Genomic DNA, 24468 nt, shown 5'->3' on the forward strand with positions numbered 1-24468 from the left:
AAATAAAATTTGACAATTTGCAAATGAGATCAATCCCAGATGCTGATGTAATAAGGTTTACTGTTTTATTATTTGGTATTGTGGACAATAATGATAGGCATGTGCAGAATTAAAGTGCAAATGCATTTGGAAATTTTGTCACATCAGCAATCACTAGTGTGGTGCTGATGTTTGTTTGATGCATCATTTTGTTTGCCAGTCTGTGCTAGCTGAATGCTAGTATACTAGAAAAGTGTTAAGAAGATTTCTAAAAAGAATTCCACTTACCAATCAGTTGTGTATTTGTGTAAAGCCCACTAACAACAGTAAAACAAATTTATCAAACAACAACCAAAAACTTATAATCCAAATTGTTATCCAGCACATTTAAAACTGAGAGTGATGTAAGATATGAAATCAAAACCAAAAATGTGTGGAATGTTGGCTTCAGCCAACATGAGTGGTTGATTATAGAAAGAACTACAATCAACCACTAAGAAGTTAGTGGATGGATAGGTGAAATGTGTTTTTTTTTTTTGGGGGGGGGGAATGCACTTTCTTGCATCATTTTCCATTACTAATACCAGTGCAGGACTCATCTGTACAGAAATGCAGTTATATTGTGGTCATATGCAGGGATTTCTTCAGAGTGATCTTGTCTGACCAATCTGATTGGATAAAATGATGCAGTAACAAAGAAACAGGATGAAAAAAATAATTTTGATTATGCACTTTCTTGCATCATTTTCCATTACTAATACCAATGCAGGACTCATCTGTACAGAAATGCAGTTATATTGTGGTCATATGCAGGGATTTGTTCAGAGTGATCTTGTCTGACCAATCTGATTGGATAAAATGATGCAGTAACAAAAAAACAGGATGAAAAAAATAATTTTGATAAGTGGCAAATTATGCAAGAAAGCAAGCTTATACAGCAAAAAAACAAAAAATAAATTCCCCTATCTATTCCCTCCAATAATTTGTCTAGTTCTTCCTTCAATTTACTTAAGTTATCAGCTTCTACAACGGATGGAAGTTTGTTCCAACAATTAGCCACCCACTGGCTAAAGGCTTTTGTACATCTAGTCTGAAACTGTCCTTCAGTTTGAATTTGTACTGCCTCATGTGTGTAGGCTGAGGAAGAGGAATAATTCCATCAACATTAACTTGCTCAATCCACTCAAAGCTTTGAAGACCTCAATCAGATTACCTCGTAGGTGCTGCAATTTGCTGAACTGAAACCCTTTATGTTAAGAACACCCTTGTTTCACTCACCAATCTCATTGTCCTTTTTTGTATATCATTGACAAAGCCATAAGAGCTGTCCTTGGCAGACTGTCTGCACTGTTCAGAGAAATTATCTGGCTGCACACCCCCAGGTCTTTCATTTTCCAGTACCCTGAGTGATCACACAACTTATACGTTACTCTGTAGTTACTGTTACCCATGTGCAGTACCCTGCTGTTTGTCAATGTTAAACTTCAGTTGCCATTTCTCAGCCCATCTGCCTAACTTTAGATCCTGTTGCAGTAGCATACTGTCATTAACCACCTTGCCAACCTTTGTATTATCTGCAGTGTTAAGCCCGATCTGCCTCCCCCCCCTCCTATATTTATGTAATTCATAAATATAGGAGGGGGGGGGAGAAAAACAATGGCCCCAACACTGAATCATGTGGGAATCCACTAATAACATTAGTCCATGAAGACAGGGTCAATTGATTACCATTCTTGTCTTTTCCTGCTCAATCATCCCTTTATCTATAACAGCAATTTTCCCTTAATGCCAGATTGCTCCAATTTGTATAGCAGTCTTTTATGTGCAACAGTATTGAAAGCTTTCCTGAAACCCAACTATATGAAATAAAAATAATATTTTGCATCCAGTTCCTTTGATCTCATCATAGTATGCAATCAGATTGGTCATAAAAGATACCCCCTTAACAAACCCATGCTATGTGTGAAGTATAATTGCAGCCTTATTGAAATGCACCTGTATTACTTTAACCAGCGACTATTATTTTACCTGGAACCAAAGTTAAACTAACAGACCTGTAATTACTTGCCACCCTTTATCCACCTTTGTGAATTAGGGATACCTTCACACAGCTCCAGTTCATGGGGACCTCACCTGAATCTGAGGATGCTCTAATAATTATTCCTAACGTTTTCTTTTCTTCCTGTGCTGCCTCCCTTAATATAATTGGATAGATCCCACCACTCCAGGTGCCTTTCTCTTCTGTTCCACTTTTCCTTTGGCGCCTCCATAGCCAGGTGGGAAAGAGCAGCAGTGCGTAGCACATGCTTCTTGATTAAACCGGGGTTTGAGCCTGTCACCACCAAATACGGAGGATGCGGAAAGGTCAGGGAATGACCACCGCATATCCCGGAGCAATATGGCCTTAGTTGCTAATGCTCCTTAAAAAACCAAACAACAACTTTTCCTCTGTTATTACAAAATCATTTAGCTGTTAGAATTTGATAAACTTCTGGAATCCACCTTTCTAAAGAACCCATGTGAATGTAGATACAAAGTACTCGTTCGGTTTGCTCAGCAACCTGAGCAGAATCATCAACAGTTGAACCATCGATATCAAGTGGCCCACTTTCATTCATCCCTTTTCAACATGTCCACATCTTTCTTAAAATGAAGCCTCCAGGCATGTATGCAGTACTCAAGATATCATATATTTGGGCTTCAGCATTCTTTTGATACTAAAATACTATATGGATGGTTGAGTGGGAGAAGACAGAGTGGTTATTAGTAGGCCCTGCTGTACATGGATTAATGTTATTAGTGGAGTTCCCAGGGTTCAGTGCTGGGCCTGTTGTTTTCTATAATAAGTTGGAAGTATATTTGGCTTAATGTCTAAGAAAGCTGATGATACAAAGGTTGGTAGGCTGGATAAGTGACAGTAATCAAGGTAAGCTACTTCAAAACATGATCTAGAAAAATTAGGCAGATGGGCTGAAAGATGGCAGTTGGGATTTAACATTGAAATATGCAAGTTACATCATATGGGTAGCATTAATCCCATTAAGGTACCGACTGTGTGGTACTACACTCAGGGTAATGAAAAAGATCTGCAGGTAATGTGCAATCAGATATTAAGTTCTCTGAGCAGTACACAGGCTGACAGATGGGCGTTTTGTTAATGATATACAGGAATTTAGCAGTGATCAGGAGGTGATTATCCCATTGCACAAAGCAGTGGTTAGGCTTTATCTTGAGTACCTCATACAGGTCTAGAGGCTTCATTTTAGGAAGGATATTGATAGTTGGAATGAAAAGATCATACGGAAGGATTCAGTTGTGCAAATTGCAGGATCTGGTGACTAGGAACCTGGGAGGTGATCTGATTGAGGTGTTTAAGGCTTTGAATGGATTGAGTAATCTCACTGCTAATGGCATTCTTCCTGTTCAGGCTACACACACAATTAATCATGGGGGTGGAATGTGACTGTACGAAAAGGAAGATAACATATCAGGGACACTGCATTAGCAAAACCGTACCCTACAGCCATTACGTGCATATATATATATATATATATATATATATATATATATATATATATATATATATATATATATATATATAGTATGTAGAAATGTGAAGAAGATTTTGATTTAAACCTATTGAATATACGGTATACACTGTGAGCTCGACTGAACGAATAAGGAATATAGCGATATATGGTATGAAGAAGAAAAGAAAGAAGCAATAGACGGGAAATTAAAAATAAAGATAAGAAGTGAAAAGGTGACCAAAATAAGATAACATTGCGGTGTCTTTCACAATCTGTGTCATCATCAGAGGTCATCCACCGAAATTATGAAAAAGACCGCAATGTTCTTGCTTCTGTTTCTGACATGTTCTGTTTGCTGTGGTGCACGTGAGCTGTTGCCACGTGTTGAGAACGAAATATTAAAATTATTTAAAATTTGTTGCGGTAAGAGTAAGGTCTAATAGATTGTGCCGATAAAAGTGGTTAAATTACGTAGTGCATCCAGATCATGGATGACCTTACAGAAGCAAGTGAAAAGAATTGAAAAAACTCAAGTAATGAATATCGGAATAGGCAGGAAGAAAGGGGCTTACCATTACTTTGTAAAACTGACCAAATGGCCAAGATGGCGGCGTGCTGGAATATATGTATTTATTATTATTATTTTTATATTTATTTATTTTATTTTATTTTATTTTATTTTTTTTTTTTGTGATGCTTTATAAACTTGCTTTCTTGCATCATTTGCCAATACTAATAACAATACTCAGTTTCGATAGCCAGGTCAATTTCTTGTTAGTTTTATCCCAAACATCGTTCAGAAGTTTGCTGTGGGGTGCACAAGATGAATACTATAACAAACCCATGGCAAGCCATTCCCCTGCTGATGGCACATCCTTAAGCTTCTTTGTTAGAAGCGAACCACGATCATTCTGTTATTACGTAATGCATATGTAGGTTCAGGTTGTGAAAGAAATGGATCCATAATTGGAATGTTTATTGTATAATTACTGTAATGTGCAATATTCCATCACAGCGATACAGCTAGGGTCTTATTGATTCCATTTCTGAAGGTGCACAAGTTCAAAATTAGGAACTTCTGCATAAATTATTACAGCATATAGAACTTGTTATGACAGTAACCAGCACCATTTTATATAGTAGATTTCTTCAATTTGATAAGTGATGAGACAAGTACTGTATTTGTTGGCTTATAAGATGCTGTGGCATGGAAGGTGCACCTTAATTTTGGAATGGTATATTTAGGGGGGGGGGGATTTTGAAAAAAATTATTATTGTTAATACAATGGAAATTTAAAATTCAATAAAAATAAAAGCCAATAAAGAAAGGTATGGGATTATTACTCTTATATTTTAGTATTATTAAACTTCAGATTCATTACTGACTTGATCATCATTATCCTCATCATCAAGTGCCATCCATTGCATTATACTTTATTTTTTAAAGGACTTCACCACAATTTCAGTCTTAACATCACGCCATGTCTTCAACGTCCATTTCCACACTTGCAGTAGTAATAGAGGCATGTGAGGCAAGAAAGCAAGCATATGAGCTTATGTAGCATCAGACTAAAAAAAAAAAAGAATCAAACCATTCCCTCTAATGGCCACTACACACCTTCAGGTAAAGCTGTCAGGTATGCCTGTGCAGACACACCTGTACAGGTCTACTGGAGCATGTAGATGATAAAACTGCACAGTTATTTTGACCTGCACAGGCGAACAGAGGAAATATGAAAAATCATTAGATTTGCCTGAACTGGAGTATCCTGTACAGGCAAATGGGAGCGTGTGTAGTGACGTAGCAGGTGCACTGCCAGATTGGGGATTTCCTTATTCGACTATCATTAATAATTACATCAATTCCATGAAAAAAAAAATTTCACTTAATTTTGTCACCAATTAATAAAAAAAAAAAAAAAAAAAAATGCCTGGATTAGAAGTAAATTTTAACTTTTAGTATCAATGTCAATAAATATAATTTATAATAACAGCAATAATAAAATTCATTACTATATTATTTTAATAAATTTGGGAGTATTGTTCTGAGAATTTTGCTAAAATAGGGGAATTTTAAATTGATCTGGGGGAAATTGATAAAAATTGTCTGGCAACCCTGGGCAGGTGTCAGTTTGTACAGTGAAATGGCCATCCTCGTAATGGTTTTTTTTTTTTTTTTTTTTTTATATTACTGGAGTAACTAATGAAAGAAGCTCTAAATAAGTTTCTTCATCCATCTGCAAATAATTATGCAATCTTTAGGGGCCAACTGCAATTCACTTAAGAGGTCCACGTGTGAATAAACTTCTTCTTCTTCTTCTTTTTTTTTTTTTTTCCGAATCACTTTGCACCATATATTATGTTTTATTTTACATTTTGTTGCAAATAATAAGCCAACTATTGCTAAAACGTCTGTTGATGCCATGGTCAGCCGACTGAATGAATTGTGACAGGTTTACCGGAGTGTGTGGATGCACTATGGGCATCCGGTAGACCTGTGCAGGCATTTCTTGGGTAATGTACATCCATTGATGCCTACATGTATTCCTTAATCACATACAGCTTGCATCTTTAGTGCAATTATTTTAGTAAATGAACATTGGAATTGTACATTGCTGATGCCTGCAATTGTTTGGAGTGTGAACAGAATAATGTGCCTTAAATTTGGAAGAAGGGGCCCCCCCCCTTCCCTATTATTCTGGCATTCTCAGGTTCCTTGATGTTTTGGTTGTGCATTTTACTATATGGTTCAGATGAATGAAAAGAGAAAAGGGGAGGATGTCTTTGGAACTGGTGGAATGAAAAAGAAGTCTTGATAGATCAATGTGTCACTTTCAAGTAGTAATAGTATGAGACTCATACTATTGATGCTACTGACAAGAAGGAAGTAACAATTCTTATGCAGTTGTGGAAGGGTATAACATCAATGTCAGTGACGATTATTACTGCAAGCAGGAAAGATATGAAGCAATCCATTATGAAGGGTGAGAAAAATTTGAGGCATCGAGTTCATTGATGAATATGAAGATAATATCACAGATAATACCACAAGAAAATATCACAAATAATTTTGGGCATTGCAAAACACTTTAACTTGGAGGTGGATATTAAAGATATGAATGAGTTGCTGGAGTCTCATAACTTGTGATTTGAATCAGTTTAAAGCACAAATTCAAATTAAAGAAGGGATAATACTGAGCCCCCCTCCCCAATGAGCCTCAACCTCAGATGTTTAGGGAATCACAAGGTAGAAGATAATAAGTCATTGAGGATTCTGATCTCAATATTACTTTGGGCTTTCATTTCTCAGTAATGTTAACAGCGTTCTCCCCAAAAAATTTTGTCAGCTGGGTGAGAAAGTGTAATACTTCGCAATATTATACATTTTCTGTTATTTATAAATGTGACTTCGGCAATCCAGAGAAAAAATTAATTGCATAATATAACATTATATGCTCCTGCCACATTGACCTCGATTGTATAGTAAGTTCGAATTAATATTGATCAAGATCAGAAAGTACCGTAAGGTACCTAGAGAATCACTTAAATTTTAGCCGGGCGGTCAGTTAAATTCACCGGGTGGTGCAGCCATTTGATAAGTCCTGGGGAAAACACTGGTTAATGTATATTTAGTTAGCATGCAATTTTTTAAGAATGCATTGTGTAGGTTGTTTGTCTTAGAACTCAAATTAACTCAATAACACTCGGGTTAGTTTTTACGATTCTACATGCAGGCAATTTTAGCTTACCTTGCCATTCTCAAAATATGAGAATGAATGTCAAATGAAATGTGCTGTTGATAGAAGTACAACCTGGGTTGCAAACTTTTGAGTTGGGGAAAAAAAAAAAAAAAAACTGTGATTCATTTCTCTAGAAAGTGTGATTCCACTCAGTGTCCAATTTCCTTGTTTAATCCTGGACAAAAAATTGTGCCCTCCTTGACCATATTAAACTATGCACTACTTCTTTTTAAAAGGATAAAAAAAAATTGAAAAAAAGCAACATCCTAAGAGTTATTGTCACATTGTGGGGTGCTCATAGTTATATTCTTCTCCACACAGATTGCACTATTAGTACAATCAGTTAGTTAGGTCATGGATTTCCAGTCTATTTTAAATTATGCATATCTATCTGTGGGCCTTTTGCCTCCTGGTGTATTATGTGACCTTTCAAAAAATAGGGAAAGGTTCACGTATGGTGAGGTGTGCATGGGGCAGTAGCAGCAGTTGGTGAACAATATTGAAAGTGTTGAGGATTATTCTCGACAACGGAAAGAATATCACATAGCAGAACTTGAGGGTGCCTCCGTAGCCAGGTGGGCAGGAGCAGCAGTGCGTAGCACGTGCTTCTTGATTAGATCGAGGTTCGAGCCCGTGATCCACCAAATACGGAGGACGCGGAAAGGTCAGGGAATGACCACCGCATGTTCTCGGAGCAATATGGTCTTAGTTGCTAATGCTCCTAAAAACCAAATAACAACAAACAACAACAAAGCAGAACTTGATGGAAACAATCACATTTTAGCAAATTTATTATTAGTGAGTAGTTGCATTTTTGAAAGATACCCTCAATGGGTTCCTCATTAAGACCAGAACTGAAGGAATGATATCTTAATGTGTATTCCATGTTTCTTGGATGATATGATCATAAAGGAGATTCTTTTTTAGAACATGTAGTGATAAGAGAAATCTTGGGTGCACTGTTACAGCCAGAAAGGAAATGTATATTCACAATGGTGCTATGCAGGCTCACCTTGGCAATGGCGCCTCCATAGCCAGGTGGGAAGGAGCAGCAGTGCATAGCACACGCTTCTTGATTAGACCGGGGTTCGAGCCCGTCGCCACCAAATACGGAGGATGCAGAAAGGTCAGGGAATGACCACCGCATATTCACGGAGCAATATGACCTTAGTTGCTAATGCTCCTAAAAAAACAAACAAACAATCACCTTGGCAAAAGAAAATCCACACCCAAACATCAGCTGCGAAAATGTTACTCTCTGTATTCTGGGACCATAGAGGAGAGTCTGGGTGGGGGGGGGGAGAAACAGTGATGATCGAATTGTGCTTCTGACCTGATTAAAGTGAGCAGTATGTAAGAAGTATTGTTTTATGGTGTGTCTGGCATAATAAAACCCATCCTCGTGGCCCTTTCTGCAGGAGAGTTGAAATTTGAAATATTACTCCATCCTCTTTACCAGACTTGGGTCCATGTGATTTTTCACTTTGATGCACAAGTGTCAGCACCAACCAGAAAAAAACTTAAGGAATTTGGGCATTATTGCAGTGTTGGAGGTGTGTTGAATGGGGACTACACTGAAGATTGACACAAATGGTTTCCTTGTTTATGAAATGCAGTGTTTATTTAAATTTTGCAGCAGATTTCATTTGAATGACTATTTCCCATTTATGATTTTTCAGGCATGTATTAAAATTATAAATTGTTTCAGTGGTTTATAGACAAGGTGAAATTCTGTTGTAGGCTGGGCTGAATATAAACTAAAGGTTTTGCCAGGATTAGATTTAATCATTTGGTAGGCCAGATTTGACCTCTTCTTGCTGTAACATATTTATGGAACTGGACCAGGACACATTCAGCATGTTTATTGATTGTATAGCTGATATAACTGCTTTGAAGAGTAGAAACAAAATAATTTCTATTACTTTAAATAGCTGAAGAGTATCATGAATAGAATAAAGTTGGCCATTAAATCCAAAGGTTTGTTCGACATGTTAATTTTTTGCATAAGCATTTAATTTCTTAAATAATTAGTGTAAAAGGCTTCTGAGAATGGAGTTACTGGTATCTATGTAACCACGTACATATAATTTAGATATGATGGGGGCAAGTTCACACTTCCTCTCTCTTTGATGCTGTAATGGTGTAAAAAACTTTCTAAGGCAATATGTAATCCACAACAATAATTTGCACAGTTATAGAGTGGGATAAGAGCATAAATTTGGTATGTAGGTCTTCAAAAGTTAATATGTTAGAGAATTGCTAAAGAACTGATCAACCTTACAGTCAATTTCAAATTGCACTGAAATATAGGTGTTTGCACATACATAAAATTTTCAGTGTATTCATAAAAAATAAATAGTAATCTCTGGAAATTGAAAGGTAACTTAATTTGGTTGCTGCATTACAAATTTCTAAAATTTGAATAAATCAGCTGGTGCAAGCACTTGTACTTTTAAATACTTCCTTTATGCATTATTATTTGGATTTAAAAAAGTACTTAATGGACTTATATAACATAAATATGCTTGCAAAATGGATGTATAAATTTTTCATTTAGTAAAATCCTTCTGTCCTGTCAGTCCCTTTTAGTCTGCATTTGGGTCATACTTAAAAAATTTGTTTTATTCTAATTTAAGAAAAGGATCATAAAACCTACTTTGTGTCCAAGATGGTACTCTTTTGTATCCCTCAGACCATATGGTTTGCTGGAGAGGGTGTGGATTCAAATTCTTTGGAGACCAGAGAAAGTCTTAAAGTGCCTCCTCAGCTGTGATTGTAATTAAATGACCTCAGCCAGAGACCCTAGAGTTCCTCCATAAGGTGTTTTCAGGTTTCAATACATGCAGGCTGTATATGAATGCACACACACTCACTCACTCACTCTGCAGATAATGTGATAAAGATCATATGAATCAGTTTACCATTTGAAGTAGTATTTACATATTCTAACTCTACTTCCTTACTTCATACTGCTTAAAACAATTCAGAAACTTCTGAATTGATGCCTCAGGATGAAAATGCTTTTGCATATAAAAAAAAAGCTAATAACTGTATGTATGTGTATATTGTCCTCTACGACATGATAGTCTGTTCTCTCTGTGGATAATAATTTCAGGTAATGTTATTCTGTTCTGCTATAAGGGCAATGCAAACAAGTGAACTTAATGGTAAAAACTGCAGCCTAGAAGTTTGAAATATTATTTGCTTTATTATTAACTTGAATTAATTTACAGTAAACTATGCAAGCTTTCTACTTCATAGTTCTTCAGTGCCAGTCATTAAAAAATAACTGTCCATTTCTGTACACCACATTAGTGATTTCTGAATATATTAGTTTTTTTCTTTCTCAGTAATCTTTGCTTTAAATATTTTATATATATATGTTTTTTGTGTTTCAGTGTTGCTGTCTATATGTTCTCTGCTTTGTGATCCAAATCCAGATGATCCATTGGTTCCTGAAATAGCCAAAATATACAAGACGGACCGTGAGAAGTATAACGAGTTGGCACGTGAATGGACCAGGAAATACGCCATGTGACCTCATAGTAAAAATGACATAGTGCTTCTTCCATTCACTGTTTCTTTCAGCCTGTTTTTTCCTGTTCTGGTCAGTCAGGTTTCGGGGCCAGTTTTCTTGGATTATGTAGCATCCAGAAAAACAATCAGTGTGATAAGTATTTTTCAGGGGATTGCAAAAGCAGTGTTTGCATAGCTCAGAATACATTAACAGTACTACAGCACAGGTAACCTGAGGACTGCCTCAGGATGGGGAAAAGACCACCACTTTTATTATTACTATTGCTTTCTCCCCTCCTTTCCCTAGAATTATTTAGCAGTTGTGTGGTGGATACTGGATAATCTTTGAAGTTCAGGCAATCTGTCCTCGTAGTACGTCAACCACCTTAGCAGCACATCTCTAAAAACAGGTCACACTAGAATGCTCAAAATGTAAAAGCATTCAGAGATTTCAAGTAACAAAAACCAGAACTGGAAACTATCAGCAATTCAGTGGAAGCAATGTCCAAACATGTACTTTGTGTCTTTGTGTAAATTTTTTTTCTTGATGAATATACTGACTTGTGCTGTGTAAATAAATCACTTTTTACATCTGCCAGATCTTGAGTTACTTTTAATTGTAACATTTTACCGAACACTGCTATTTCTTGTGCAGTTGTCAGTATTATTACATACATGTAAAGTACATCCTGTATTAGAAGTAAGTTTACGTAATGATCTTGCAGGGCAAAATTCATTCTGAACTCATTAAATTCCATTTATGTAAATGTATTCTGCTTTATGAAATTCACACTTCCTATTACTTACAGACATATCATAACTAATTTTATTGTTTTAATATAAACAAAAGAAACTTGTAAATATGTAACTTTATATTGTAAAAGATTTAAAATGAGGCATCAAAGGGAAAAAAAATTGGTTTCTTTTTGTTTTAATTTGGTTTCCTAAAAGAATCCTGCGTTTCAGTGCTCATTTCTTTTATTTGGAATTTTTTCCTAGCAGTACTGATTTGAAGATAAAAATAAACTTGGTTAGGAGTTAATTAAATTAGCTGTTTTGTTTTTGACTTCATATTCACAAAGTTAGTGGTTAATTGCTGATAGTCAGCAAGTGTTATAAACCACAAAACCCATCCATAATGTTATCAGTAGAGAGGATTTATGCATTGATTGACCTTGGTAAATAGTACATTGTAAAAAAAGTAAATACAATATCATCTTACAATAATACAGGGTTATTACAAAGTAGCTTAACAAATTTGTAAGCACCATAACTTTAAAAACAGAGGGAAGATGAATACATCAAATTAAACATGAATACCTCTTTAATTTGATGAAACCACTATAGATTTTCAGTGTGGACACAGGCAATTATGTAAAAAATTTTTTTTTTTTTAATTAAAACCCCAAACACCTATAGTACTATAGGTATTAGAACCTATAGTACTTAGTACCATGCTGGGGTTGGAGGTTGAGAAAATGAAAGATATTTGTTGACATTAGACTTGAACTTCTGTAGACTAATTTTCAGGAAATATGTATGAAGGAAGGTTGTTCCAGAAAATGGCAGTTGAACGAATAAACGAGGAAGATGAAAAGTTGGTTCTGTGAGTTTGAAGTTGGACAGTAAATGGATGTTGGCTGGTAGTGCACATTCGGACTGTTTTGAGAGAGATAGCAGGAATTATAGAAGCCAATTCAGAAGAACAATGCCCATGGAAGTATCTGTAGAAAAGGCATGCAGCATAAAGAGTATGTCTATGAGACAGCGAGTGGAGACTGTTAGAGATGAGTTATTAATTAACCTAATTGTCTTCTTCTGAATGGAATCTAAAAGCCTGAGAAAGGTTTTGGGGGCACCACCCCAGATGTGGGGGCAATATTCCATGGTAGGGTGGATTTGTGATTTGTACAGAGTGAACAGCTGTTTGGAAGAAAAGAAACGCCAAGAGCGAAAGAGAAAACCAAGTTTTTTAGATGCAGAGGAAGCAATATTTGTAACGTGCTTGTGCCAAGAGAGATTAGAAGTTAGGGTAATCCCGAAAAGAGATATATAATTTTGCCTAGAAACCGGAGTGTCACCAAAGATAAGCATAGGATGAGCAGAAAAATCCTTTTTGCGAGATATAAGAATTGAAATCAAATAAGTTGTCTTTGCCCCACTGGAGGATTACCTGGAGATCAGCATTTAAGGAATTGGTAGTGTATATTCAAGAAGTTGAAGCTGATTGAGCAGGGCAAGGTTTCTCAAATTGGAAAGTGGAATGCAATGTGCTATCATTGGCAAAACTATGGATAGGATTTCCAGTCAATGGAAGAAGGCCATTAATATACAAGAGCAAAAGAGTGGGGGGAAGTACTGAACCTTGGGAAACGCCAGCATTAGTCGAGAAGTTAGAAGACAGAGAGCCATCTACCATCACCCTCAGTGAGCGATCAGAGAGAAAACTGGATAACAAATTACAAAAAACAGTTGGCAAACCATAAGATGGAAGCTTGTTTAGAAGCCCTTTATGCCAAACATTATCGAAAGCCTTTGAGATATCAAGAGCACCTGCTTGTGTTTTACCAAACTTTTCCATTGAATTTGTCCATAAATGGGTAACATAAGCCAGAATATCACCAGTGGATCGACACTGACAGAAACCATACTGACGATCATTAATCAGACTGATGGTTTCTAGGTGGTTTAAGAGTGGGCAGTTAGTCAACTCTTGAACTACCTTTCATTTCAAATAGACACCTTTCATTAAACCAAAGTATAAAAACCCATTGGCCTCAATCAAGCCTTGGGATTATGAAAGTCAACAAGTGGGACTCGAATGACATCCACTCTTAATAATGAGGTGGTAAACTTGCTTGTTGGGAATAGACTTGTCTATTGGGTCATCAGCGCTATTTGTATCAGAAAATTCTTGTGAATAATGAGATAAACAACCCTGATTGGTTTTTCATGAAAAAATAAGGGCAAAAATGTTATAGTTAGTAGTTTTCTTTTTGTTGGGAGAGAATGTTTGCTGGCAAAGATTTTTCATCAACAGATGTTATTTGACAATATTTGCAAATTTCCATAATCGGAGACATACTATAAGAATTGTGGCATTATCCACATACCTCCTGCTTTTGGAAACCAGAATTGTTGGAGGAAAATGGTTTCCCCCACTTGTCTGTTGCTGATTATAGGTTGTTGGGAACAGTGTTTATAGAAAATAAAGCAGCACTGCATTATGATACCACTGACCAACAAGAATACAAATGTAAATAACTAAATTTTAATCCTAATTAAATTTGATATTGTGTTTTGGAGCATTCACAATACAGTCAGCATCACAGCAATACAACTCTCTGACATTAAAGTTTTAATAAAATGCAGCAAAAAACATTCCACTGTTGGGCAAACAGTTTTTATATTGTTCCATATGAAGTGGGAGCTTGCAAGAATATTTGCTGATGCTATTGAGGCAGTGTTCGGAGGTTGAAAAACTGACTAAACGATTAACTGTGGCCGCAGGCAGAGGCGAAAGTGATTCTTGCACTGCTTCTATTGGAATGAGCAGCAGCCTGGAAAGCAAATTGTTCGGGATTTCCAGGACTGTTGGGAGTTGTGGTGAAACAAATAAATATATGGGCTGTGTTAAGGTAACTAAGAGTAGACAGATGCATGTATACCAATGCTAGAAGTATAGTTAATAACTTTGAGTTTGAAGTGCTGGTGAAGACAAAGGCAGATATTGTTGGGATATCAGAGACATGATGTCATACAGATAGATATAAGCAGTGCAGAATTGGAATTTGGGGAGTACAATGTGTAGAGAAAGGATGGATGGGACAGGAAGGCTTATGCTGTTAGTTAAGAAACACAAAATCTAAGGAAGTGCATCCAATTCACATTGGGGGACAATGCAATGTTGAGTCCGTGGTAATTTTGTGGTGTAGCATAAGCACTGGGAAAGGGAAAATGGGAGTAGGTGTGTGTTATAGGCCTAATGAATCGGATGAGTACAATGAGCAATTGTGCAGAGGAAGAGTGCACCAGTAAATCAGAATGTCTTATAATGGGGAATTTTAACTTTTCAGATATTGACTGGAACTTGCACACAAGCAAGACTTTTGTGGATATGTTGAATGACTGTTTACTACAGCAACATGTTCGAGAGGCAACCAGAGGGAGTAATAGCCTTGATCTGATTATGCAGTGATTATTCATGTATTAAGAATTTGCAGATAAAGGAACCACTTGGTGACAGCAATCAGTGTACCAATGTGGGATTTGCTTAAAGATGTAACTACCATCAAAGGTCCAATTAACATAGATGGTTTGACTATTGATGATCATGCTCACATAGTTGATAAACTGAATGAGTATTTTGCCTCGACATTCACACAGGAGTTATTCAGTGAGGGAAATGCCAGAAGCTTATCAAAAACTCTAACAGTGAGCTAAGTGATTTTGCAGTAACAGAGAGCAAAAGTGGAGGAGAAATTGTTGAAGTTAAATATAAGGAAGGCATCTGGGGTGGATGGGATATTAAAAAGGCAGCAAACCCATAATTATGATAGCTTCCTTAGACTCAGGGGAGGTCCCCATGGACTGGAGGTGGGCAATATATCCCCAATTTACAAAGGGCATTCAAAATTTGACACAACTATAGACTTATTTTAACTTGTGTTCTGGGGAAATAATGGAGTCACTGGTTAAAGAAGCATTGCAGAATCATCTAGACAAGACTGCAGTAGTAGTTAAGACACGACATTGTTAAAGGGAGGTCTTGTCTGACCAATTTGATTGGATTATGTGATGTGGTCAAAAAGGAACTGGATGCAAAAAATAATTTTGATATCATATACTTGGATTCTGGAAATCTTTGATACTGTTGCACATGGATGGCTGATGTACAAATTGGAACGGTATGGCATTAGGGGCAGTTGCTACAATGGATAAAGGGGTAGTTGAGTGGGAGATGACAGAGATTGGTAATCAATGGACTTTGTGGATTAATGTTATTAGTGGAGTTACCCCAGGGTTCAGTGGTGGTCCCATTGTTATTTTTAGTATTCATCAATGATATTGATATATCAGAGTTAATGTCCAAGTTTGCAGATGATACAAAGGTTGTTAATGACAGTATGCAACTGGATCTAGATAAGGTGGGCAAATGGGCTGAGAAGTGGCAACTGAAGTTTAACATTGACAAATGCAAATTATTGCATATGGGTAGCAGTAACTCCAGAGTAACATACCAACTTTATGATACTACACTAAGGGAAGTGGAAAAGACCTGGAGATAATTGTGCAGTCAAATATGAAGTTTGTTGAGCAGTGAAGATGGGCAGGTCATAGTCTTTTCAATGATATATAGGAATTTTGCTAGCAGGGAAAAGGTGATTATCACATTTTACAAGGCAATGGTCAGACCACACCTTGAATACTTTGTACAGGTCTTTAGGCCTCATTTTAGGAAGGATCTAGAGTTGCTAGAAAGAATACAAAGAGGGCAACAAGATTGGTGAGGGGTGCTCGTACGAAGATAGACTTACCTTTTGCAACTTCTAGTGCCTGGAGACTAGACACATGCAAGGTGATCTGATTGAGGTGTATAAGGCCTTGAATGGATTGAGCAAACTCAACGTTGATGGGATTCTTCCTCTTGCTCAGATTAAGAACCTGAGGGGGCATAGATTCAAACTAAGGGAAGACAGTTGTAGAATAGATGTGCAGAAATTTGCCTTTAGCATGACTAGTTAATTGTTGGAACAGACTTCCATCTCTTGTGGAAGTTGACAGCTTAAAGAAATTTAAGGTTGAGCTGGACATGCATTTGGAATGAATAGATGTGTGAAATGGGGGGGTTTCTGTTTTTTAATTCCCCCCCCCCCCCTTTTTTTTTGGTTAATACTGCATAAACTTGCTTTCTTGCATCGTAGGCCCCTGCCAATGCTAACTTCTGAATAATTTAACAGATCTATATCATGGTATATGCAGCTTAACTTCTGAACACAGTTTAAGGTATGTTCCAAAGAAGTTATGCAAGCCAAGTTCCAACAGAACACTTCCAGTGATTTTGCTGTATATGAAACAGTTATATAAAATTCCAGTCATGAGTACTTCATTTTCTGCCTTAGGGCATTAAGAGCTTAACAGAATTATTTACAAATTTAGTGATTGTAGCATATTCTTTTAACATTTCATATGCTTCTTCAACACAACTTGACAAATCATGTTTTCTAGAAACCTGCCAAGTGCATCAGTAGTCTTTGTTTGGCTAACAGTGGAAATACTGTTACCTGTACAAAATTGAGAGGAAACACACGCTACACCAAGTGGCTGGCTTTAGTCAGGGGTCATTAATGGCTTGTGGACAAGACCTTTTGCATAGGGTAGATTACCACTCTAAGATACAGATTAGGACCAGTATACCATGCCAGCTTGAGAATTTTGTAACCTATACATTTTAATTTTTTCCTCATATGAGTGCAGTTTTCCAAATCACACCATTCCAGTGTCTTTGGACCCTTTGAAGGTTTTTTTTTTAAATGCCGTTTCCAAGTGTGGCTTACAATTTCTTTATATAGTGAAATTTCACTTCTTGACCTCTATTTAGTAGGGTGGATACTGAATCCATCCCCTCCCCCCATTGGTATGTCATCTCAAGTACACACACAAAATTTACAAGAGGTTGGAATAATCTAAGTCAGTAAAGACAAGTATTTTGCCTTTGTTCTCATATGTGTATTCAGTAAAATCCAAGTAAGTGATGCCAATAAACTCGTCAGAAAGTTTATTGGCATCACTTACTTGGATTTGTAAGTGGAAAATAATAACATCAGTTTCCTGTTTGCTCATTGCAGAGAATCACTAATTTTGCTATGCCTGCCTGTCAAACAAATCATGATGGGCTGACAATCTTTATTTCATGTATTTTATAGCTATGTGCTTGTTCCATAAATGACATTTTTTTTTTTAGGCATTACTGTATTCAGCAAACAAATTTCTGAATGAAACTGAATTTTAAGGATCATTGCAACTTATTTTCCTGCAGCTTCTGCTACAGGTATATTTCTGTCTTCCACTAGCATACTGCTAGTCCTTATTGTGCAGATTCCTGTTGCCAGACGTTATTTTCTTTTTCATGTGTTACAGCTGTGTTTCACATCATTCTTTTGATGCCCACATTGACTATTAACTAAAGTTGATATATCAGTTTTTTTACCAATGGCATAAGAATACACCTAACACTCCATTCTGAATAATGAAGCTGATTTTTGCTCTGTATGTTAACCATTTTTCACTGCATTTTTTGGCAGCTTTTGTTGACAATAAAGTGGTTTCTAATTTTTAGCAACAGCATAAGATTACGCTAAATTAGTGTGAGAAAATTTCCACACATGAAAGTTGGGCATGCTTCATATTATTACTATTTGAGCTAGTTTTATCACAGCACATTACACCTCATTGGTAAGAGCAAACTAAAAAGTCAAATTTTTACCAACAGCATTAGTAATAAAGCCAAATGATGTAATGAAGTTGACTTTTCTGCAACAGCAAAAAAATTAAAAAAATAAAATTGGAAGAATAGACAAGAGGGGATTGGAGCAGGATTTCAAAGGTTATTTAGTATATTGTAGAGTTTATTTTAATAATTAGTAAATTTTATAATGGTTATTACAAGATCTGCCCTGAACACTTTGTCAGAGAGTACCATGACTAATATGGAAATAGTCAACGGCGATTCCCGGGTGCGTCATGATTTTATCCTTTTCAGAACCTGTTGCAAGGTCGACCTAGTGGATAATACTAGCTTACTTGGAGATTTTTTTCTTTGTCACCGTTGTAAGGAGTGCACCAATCTTAAGTTAAAATTTAGTGCACTGCTAGAACAATTTGAGTCACTAAAAAAATGGGTGCTTGCCCTCAAGAATAATGTAGCTGGGAGCTTGTCGGGGACTCGAAATTCTAGCAACCCACCAAGTGATACACTCCTGCTTCGGGGCCCTAGAACAGAAAAGGACTTAGTTTTATTAGGAGACTGTATTGTCAAGGACATGGGAAATATTTTTTGTAATAAGGATAGGTGGACTAGAACCAGGGTATGTCTGTCGGGAGCAACTATTAATGATCTCACCAACATACTGCCAGATATTAAGGGGGGGGGGATTAAAGAGAATATTATTATTTGTGTGGGGACTAATGACATTAAGCATACACGATCTGATGATTTGTTAGACAATTATAGGATCATGCTGAAGAAATGGCGTGAGTTTGGTCACAATGTGTGTGTCTGCAATTCTGCTGAGGCACGATAGGAGAGATATGCTGAAAGCCTTGTGGATTAACTCAAGACTTGAAGGGCTCTGGAAGGCTTTTGAGGGAAAAATTTCTATCAGCATGGCCTGCACTTGTAGGTAGAAAAACCCTGTTTTGTAGAGACGGGATACATTTAAACAAAGGTGGTGCAAAAGTTTTTGCCAGTATTATTCAGGATACCTTAAGGTTCAGGGAAACTGCTAGTTTAGGGTTGTTATTTGTTATTTAGGAGCATTAGCAACTAAGACCATATATTACTCCAGGATATGCGGTGGTCATTCCCTGACCTTTCCACATCCTCCTGTATTTGGTGGTGATGGGCTCGAACCCCGGTCTAATCAAGAAGCGTGTGCTACGCACTGCTGTTCCTTCCCACCTGGCTATGGAGGTGCCAGCTAGTTTAGGAAGGACAAGGATAATATAGATACACGTTTATCTGATAATACTGGTGAAAGTGACAATTGCACTTACCTCAAGAGTTCTTGTTTGTTACTGCAACAGAACATATTAGCAAGATGTTCTGAGGGCAGAAACGTTTAAAATGAGCAGGCAGTTAATGCCAGGGAAATGAGCTTAAATAACTAAGGGGTGTGTCAGGGTAGTTAACTAAACAAGAACACTGTCTTAATTGTTTATACAGTAATGTCAGAAGTGTCGTCAATAAAATGAGTGAATTCAAATCTGGTTTTTTTTTTTTTTTTTTTTTTTTTTTTTTTTTATGGAAACCCCAAACACGAAAGGTATCAAAACCTATAATACTTAGTACTGTGCATGGGTTGAAAGAGAAGTATGAGGGGAATGCCGGAAACTTTGCTCTAGAGACTAAACATGAGTTTCACCACTTCAAGCCTCCAATAAGCAAAGTGGTGGTATTGCACCGGTTGATGAGAGTCATCTACCACAAGTAATGCTGACATATGCTTACAGAAACGTGATATCACCCAAAGATAGGGGATGATGAGTTTCAATACGGTATGTATAATGTGTTTAGGAAGATAGAATAGGTGGTGGGGTCATACTTCTTATCAAAAGCAGCCTGAGCATGACAAAAGCTTTCCTGGATTCAGACGTTTTGCTTGCTTCTATAGAATATGGTGTGAGATCGTTGAAAGCAAAGCTATAATGAGAGTGAATGTAATCTACAGGCCAGGTGATCGCGAAGATTATGAAGAGAGCCTTTACATGCAAATGGAATGGGCAAGTAAGCGTGTGAATGTCATGGGTGATTTTAACTTGCCTCTAATTGACTGGAACAAATTGTCAAGGAAACTCCACATGGGGGACTCTAGACCTCATCATCACCCATGAATGAGATGGCATAATAGGGCTGACAGTACAGGAACTAGTAGCAGGAAGTGATCATGGAGTTGTACAGTGGAAGATGAAAAGAGAGAGAAGTAGCAGTAGTTATGGGTTATAATTTCAAGAAAGGAAATTACGACAGTTTAGAGGCTACATGGCCTCTATAAACTGGATAGATATCTCATAGAGAGCAAAAACAATAGAATTATGTTATACCTTTAACACATTAATCACAGAAGCCTTGAATGCTTATATACCATTAAAAAAATACTCCACAAGGAGGATTCCAAGTTGGATGAATAATGTGAAGTTGCCAGATTACTTGAGCTGGAAAAGTTACAGAGCAATAAAAAGTACTATAGCCAATAACAGCTACAAATTAACAGCTGTAATAGTGACACAGAAAATGTTAGGCTAGCAAAGGCAAATTATGAGAAAGGGGATAGGGAATTCTTCACACATATACATGCAAAGAAGAGAAGGGCAAACCAGATCGGACCCTTATGTAATGGATGCGGGATAGTATTAGATACCCCAGCTGAAGTTGCAGATGAACTCAACAGTTACTTTGCATCGATATTTACAAAAGAGAAACCCTTTGTGTCAATGAGATTATGTGTGTGAAGTTGAAAAAACGTTTGAGCCTACAGGCTTGTAAGGCATATACCCTATAATCTTAAGGGTGCAAGGCAAGTGGGTGCATTGAGTCTAATTATGAGGACATCACTGGACTCAGGAGTGATTCCATTGGATTGGAAAAGTGCCAGTGTATCACCAATACGTAAGGGCAGTTCTAAGAGTGAACCGGAAAATTACCGGCTGGTTAGTCTAACTTCAGTAATAGGGAAAATCATGGAGACAGTGATCAAGGGTGGAATTCAGGATCATTTAGATAGAAATGGAATTCTGAAGGGTACTCAGCATGGTTTTGTAAAGGGAAAATCATGTTTAACTAATCTGGTTAGCTATTTTGACAGGGTAACTCAAGAGCTGGACTCTGAATAATTTGGAGAAAAATAGGGAAGAATTATTTGGATTTCAGCCAACCTTTTGACTCAGTCCCATATGGGCAGTTACTTTATAAGCTGGAACAGGTTGGAATCACGGAAAACCCTGAGCTGGATGGCTTCAGGGCAGGAGGCAGAGGGTTGTGATAAATGGTTAGATCAACCCTTACATGAACCCTCAGATTGGGCTGAAGAAGTGGGGTTCCCCAAGGATCAGTATTAGGACCACTGTTTTGATTTTCATAAATTACATCGATGAAGGAATAGAGGGTGTGATGTTTAAATTTACAGATGTAAAGATTGGTAGAGTAGTCAATGATCACTGCCAGGCATAGCTACTTCAGAGTGACCTAGATAGACTTCAGGAATGGTCAGAAAAATGGCAGCTATGCTTTAATCAAGCAAAGTGTAAGGTATTGCACCTCGAGAACGGTAACCCCAAAATAAGTTATACACTTGGCAGAGTTGAACTAAAACTGGTAGTGGAGGAAAGGGACTTGGGTATTACAATACGGTCAGACATGAAGTTCTTTGGGCATTGTAGACTGGTTGCAAGGAAGGCCCATGATGTCCTATCAATGATTTATCGAACAATTGCGAGTAGGGATATCATCCCATTATATAAGGCTGTTGTTAGACCACACTTGGAATACTGTTTTCAAGTATGGAGACACGTAAAGAAAGACATTGTGCTTCTTGAAAGGGTGCAAAGACAGGTAACTTGTCTGGTGAGATCGGCAAAGGGTGTCCATATGAGGAAAGAATTCAAATGTGCGGGTTGCAGAGTTTGGAAACTAGGCATCTTAGAGGGATGTTTAAGGCATAAACAAAATGAATAAGGACAAAATTTTCATGGTTAAAAATGATTTTAGAACAAGAGGCCATAATTTCAAGTTATGGGGGGGAGGGTTAGACTGGATTGCAGAAAGTTTTATTTTAGCTAGTGAGTTATAAATTATTGGAATAAGTTACGCACATTGTTGGTAGAGGCTGACAGTTTGGAGAAATTCAAAAGTCAGCTGGATAATTACCTATGGGAGGAGGGAAATGCATAGGTTATCCATTTCCTTTTCTCTTATTTTTATTTTATTAATTTTTTTTTTTTTTTTTTTTGGCTGGTGCAGCATAACTTCTTTGCTTCATGTGACTATTGCTAATACTAAATTAATAATAAAATGAGATATAGATACTATTCCCATTCCGAAAATAATCGTCTAATTCTGTTTTGAATTTATTCACTTGCTGCCTCTGTCACATTCAACAACCTGCTGCCCATATGTCAGCTTCGTGAGATCCAATCTTGTTTATTCCTCAATGCAGAAAGCATAAGAGAATAACTAGCTTTAATGATTAACTTTTGTTCCTCAATGCATGGATTTATTCCCATTAGCTGTTGTTAAAATTTCCCATACAATAAGTGATCTTTATTTTGATCAGAGTTAGCATTAGTAGAGGCATATGATGCAAAACAAGCTTATACGGCATCAGCCAAAAAAAAAAAAAAAATCCTTCCCATTTCACCTCTCCATTTGTTCCAAATGCCTGTCCAGTTCAGCCTTAAATTTATTTAGGCTAATTTCCACAACAAAAGATGGAAGTCTGTTCCACCAATCAGCTGGCTAAAGGCAAATTTCCGCACAACTATTCTACAACTGTCTTTTCTAGTTTGAATCTGTGCCCCCTCAGATTCTTAATCTGAGCAAGAGAAAGAATCCCATCAGCATTCAGCTTGCTCAACCCATTCAAGGTCTTATACACCTCAATCAGATCACCTCACAGTGCTTACTCTCCAAGTGCTGCAATTTGCAGAACTTAAATCTTTCTTGGTAAGAGCACCCTGTTTCCCCCCTCACCAAACTTGTTGCCCTTTTTTGTACTCGTTCTAACAACTCTACATTCTTCCTAAAATGTAGGCCTGTACACAGTACTCTAGGTGTGGCTTGACCATTGTCTTGTATAATGGGATAATCACCAACCGGGCTAGCCGGGTTGGTGATGATTATGGTGCCTGCCAGGAAACCCGGCACCTCCGTAGCCAGGTGGGAAGGAGCAGCAGTGCGTAGCACTCGCTTCTTGATTAGACTGGGGTTCGAGCCCGTGACCACCAAATACGGAGGATGCGGAAAGGTCAGGGAATGACAACCGCATATCCCCGGAGCAATATGGCCTTAGTTGCTAATGCTCCTAAAAACCAAATAACAAACAGCCAGGAAACCCAAATGTTGCGGGTTTGAATCCCGCCTCGAGCTTGGATCAGAGTAGTGCGAAAACCTTGGGAGGTGCATTATGGCCACAGAAGCCAATGCGCCAACAACTAATAATAAAAAAAAAACCTCCCTGTCCCTGCTAGCAAAATTCCTATATATCATTGACAAGACACCATGGCAGCCGATTTGCACTGCTCAGTGAACTTCATATTTGATTGCACAATTATCCCCAGCTCTTTTCCACTTCCCTGAGTATAGTACCACACAGTTGGTACGTTTCTCTTGTGTTATTGCTACACATATGTAGTACTTTGCATTTGTCAATGTTAAACTTCAGTTGGCACTTCTCAGCCCATTTGCCCGACTTATCGAGATCCAGTTGGAGTAGCATACTGTCGTTAACAACACTGCAGGCTTAGACATTAAATCTGATATACCATCATCAATACCATTGATAAATATACAAAACAACAATGGGACCCACACCGAACCCTGGGGAACTCCACTAATAACATTTGTCCACGAAGAGCAATGTCCATCGATTACAACTCTTTGTCGTCTCCCACTCAACCATCCCTTTATCCATTGTAGCAACTTACCCTTAATGCCATACCTCACCAATTTGTACAGCAGTCTTCCCTGTGCAACAGTATCAAAATCTTATCTGAAATACAAGTATATGATATCAAAATTATTTTTGTCATTCAGTTCCTTTGTGACCACATCATAGTATCCAATCAAATTGGTCGAACAAGACCTCCCTTTAGCAAGCCCATGCTGTGTCTTAACTATTACTGCAGTCTTGTCTCGATGATCCTGCAATGCTTCTTTAACCAGTGATTCTATTATTTTCCCTGGAACACAAGTTAAACTAACAGGTCTA

General features: G+C 37.3%; 1 protein-coding gene across 2 annotated transcripts in view; it reads left to right on the forward strand.

Annotated features, from left to right (window-relative positions):
* Positions 1-11363, forward strand: part of LOC150089723 (ubiquitin-conjugating enzyme E2-17 kDa) — a 205578-nt gene extending 194215 nt beyond the window's left edge. For both annotated transcript variants that reach the window (XM_090389618.1, XM_090389617.1), the window contains exon 6: positions 10648-11363. In XM_090389618.1, coding sequence (XP_090245744.1) covers positions 10648-10787 — 140 coding nt within the window. In that variant the 3' untranslated portion in view covers positions 10788-11363. The remainder of the gene's footprint in view (positions 1-10647) is intronic.
* Positions 11364-24468: the final 13105 nt, after the last annotated feature.

This window comes from Mastigoproctus giganteus, chromosome 2 (genome assembly GCF_048544385.1).
Source record: "Mastigoproctus giganteus isolate SK-2022 chromosome 2, ASM4854438v1, whole genome shotgun sequence".
NCBI lineage: Eukaryota > Metazoa > Arthropoda > Arachnida > Uropygi > Thelyphonidae > Mastigoproctus > Mastigoproctus giganteus.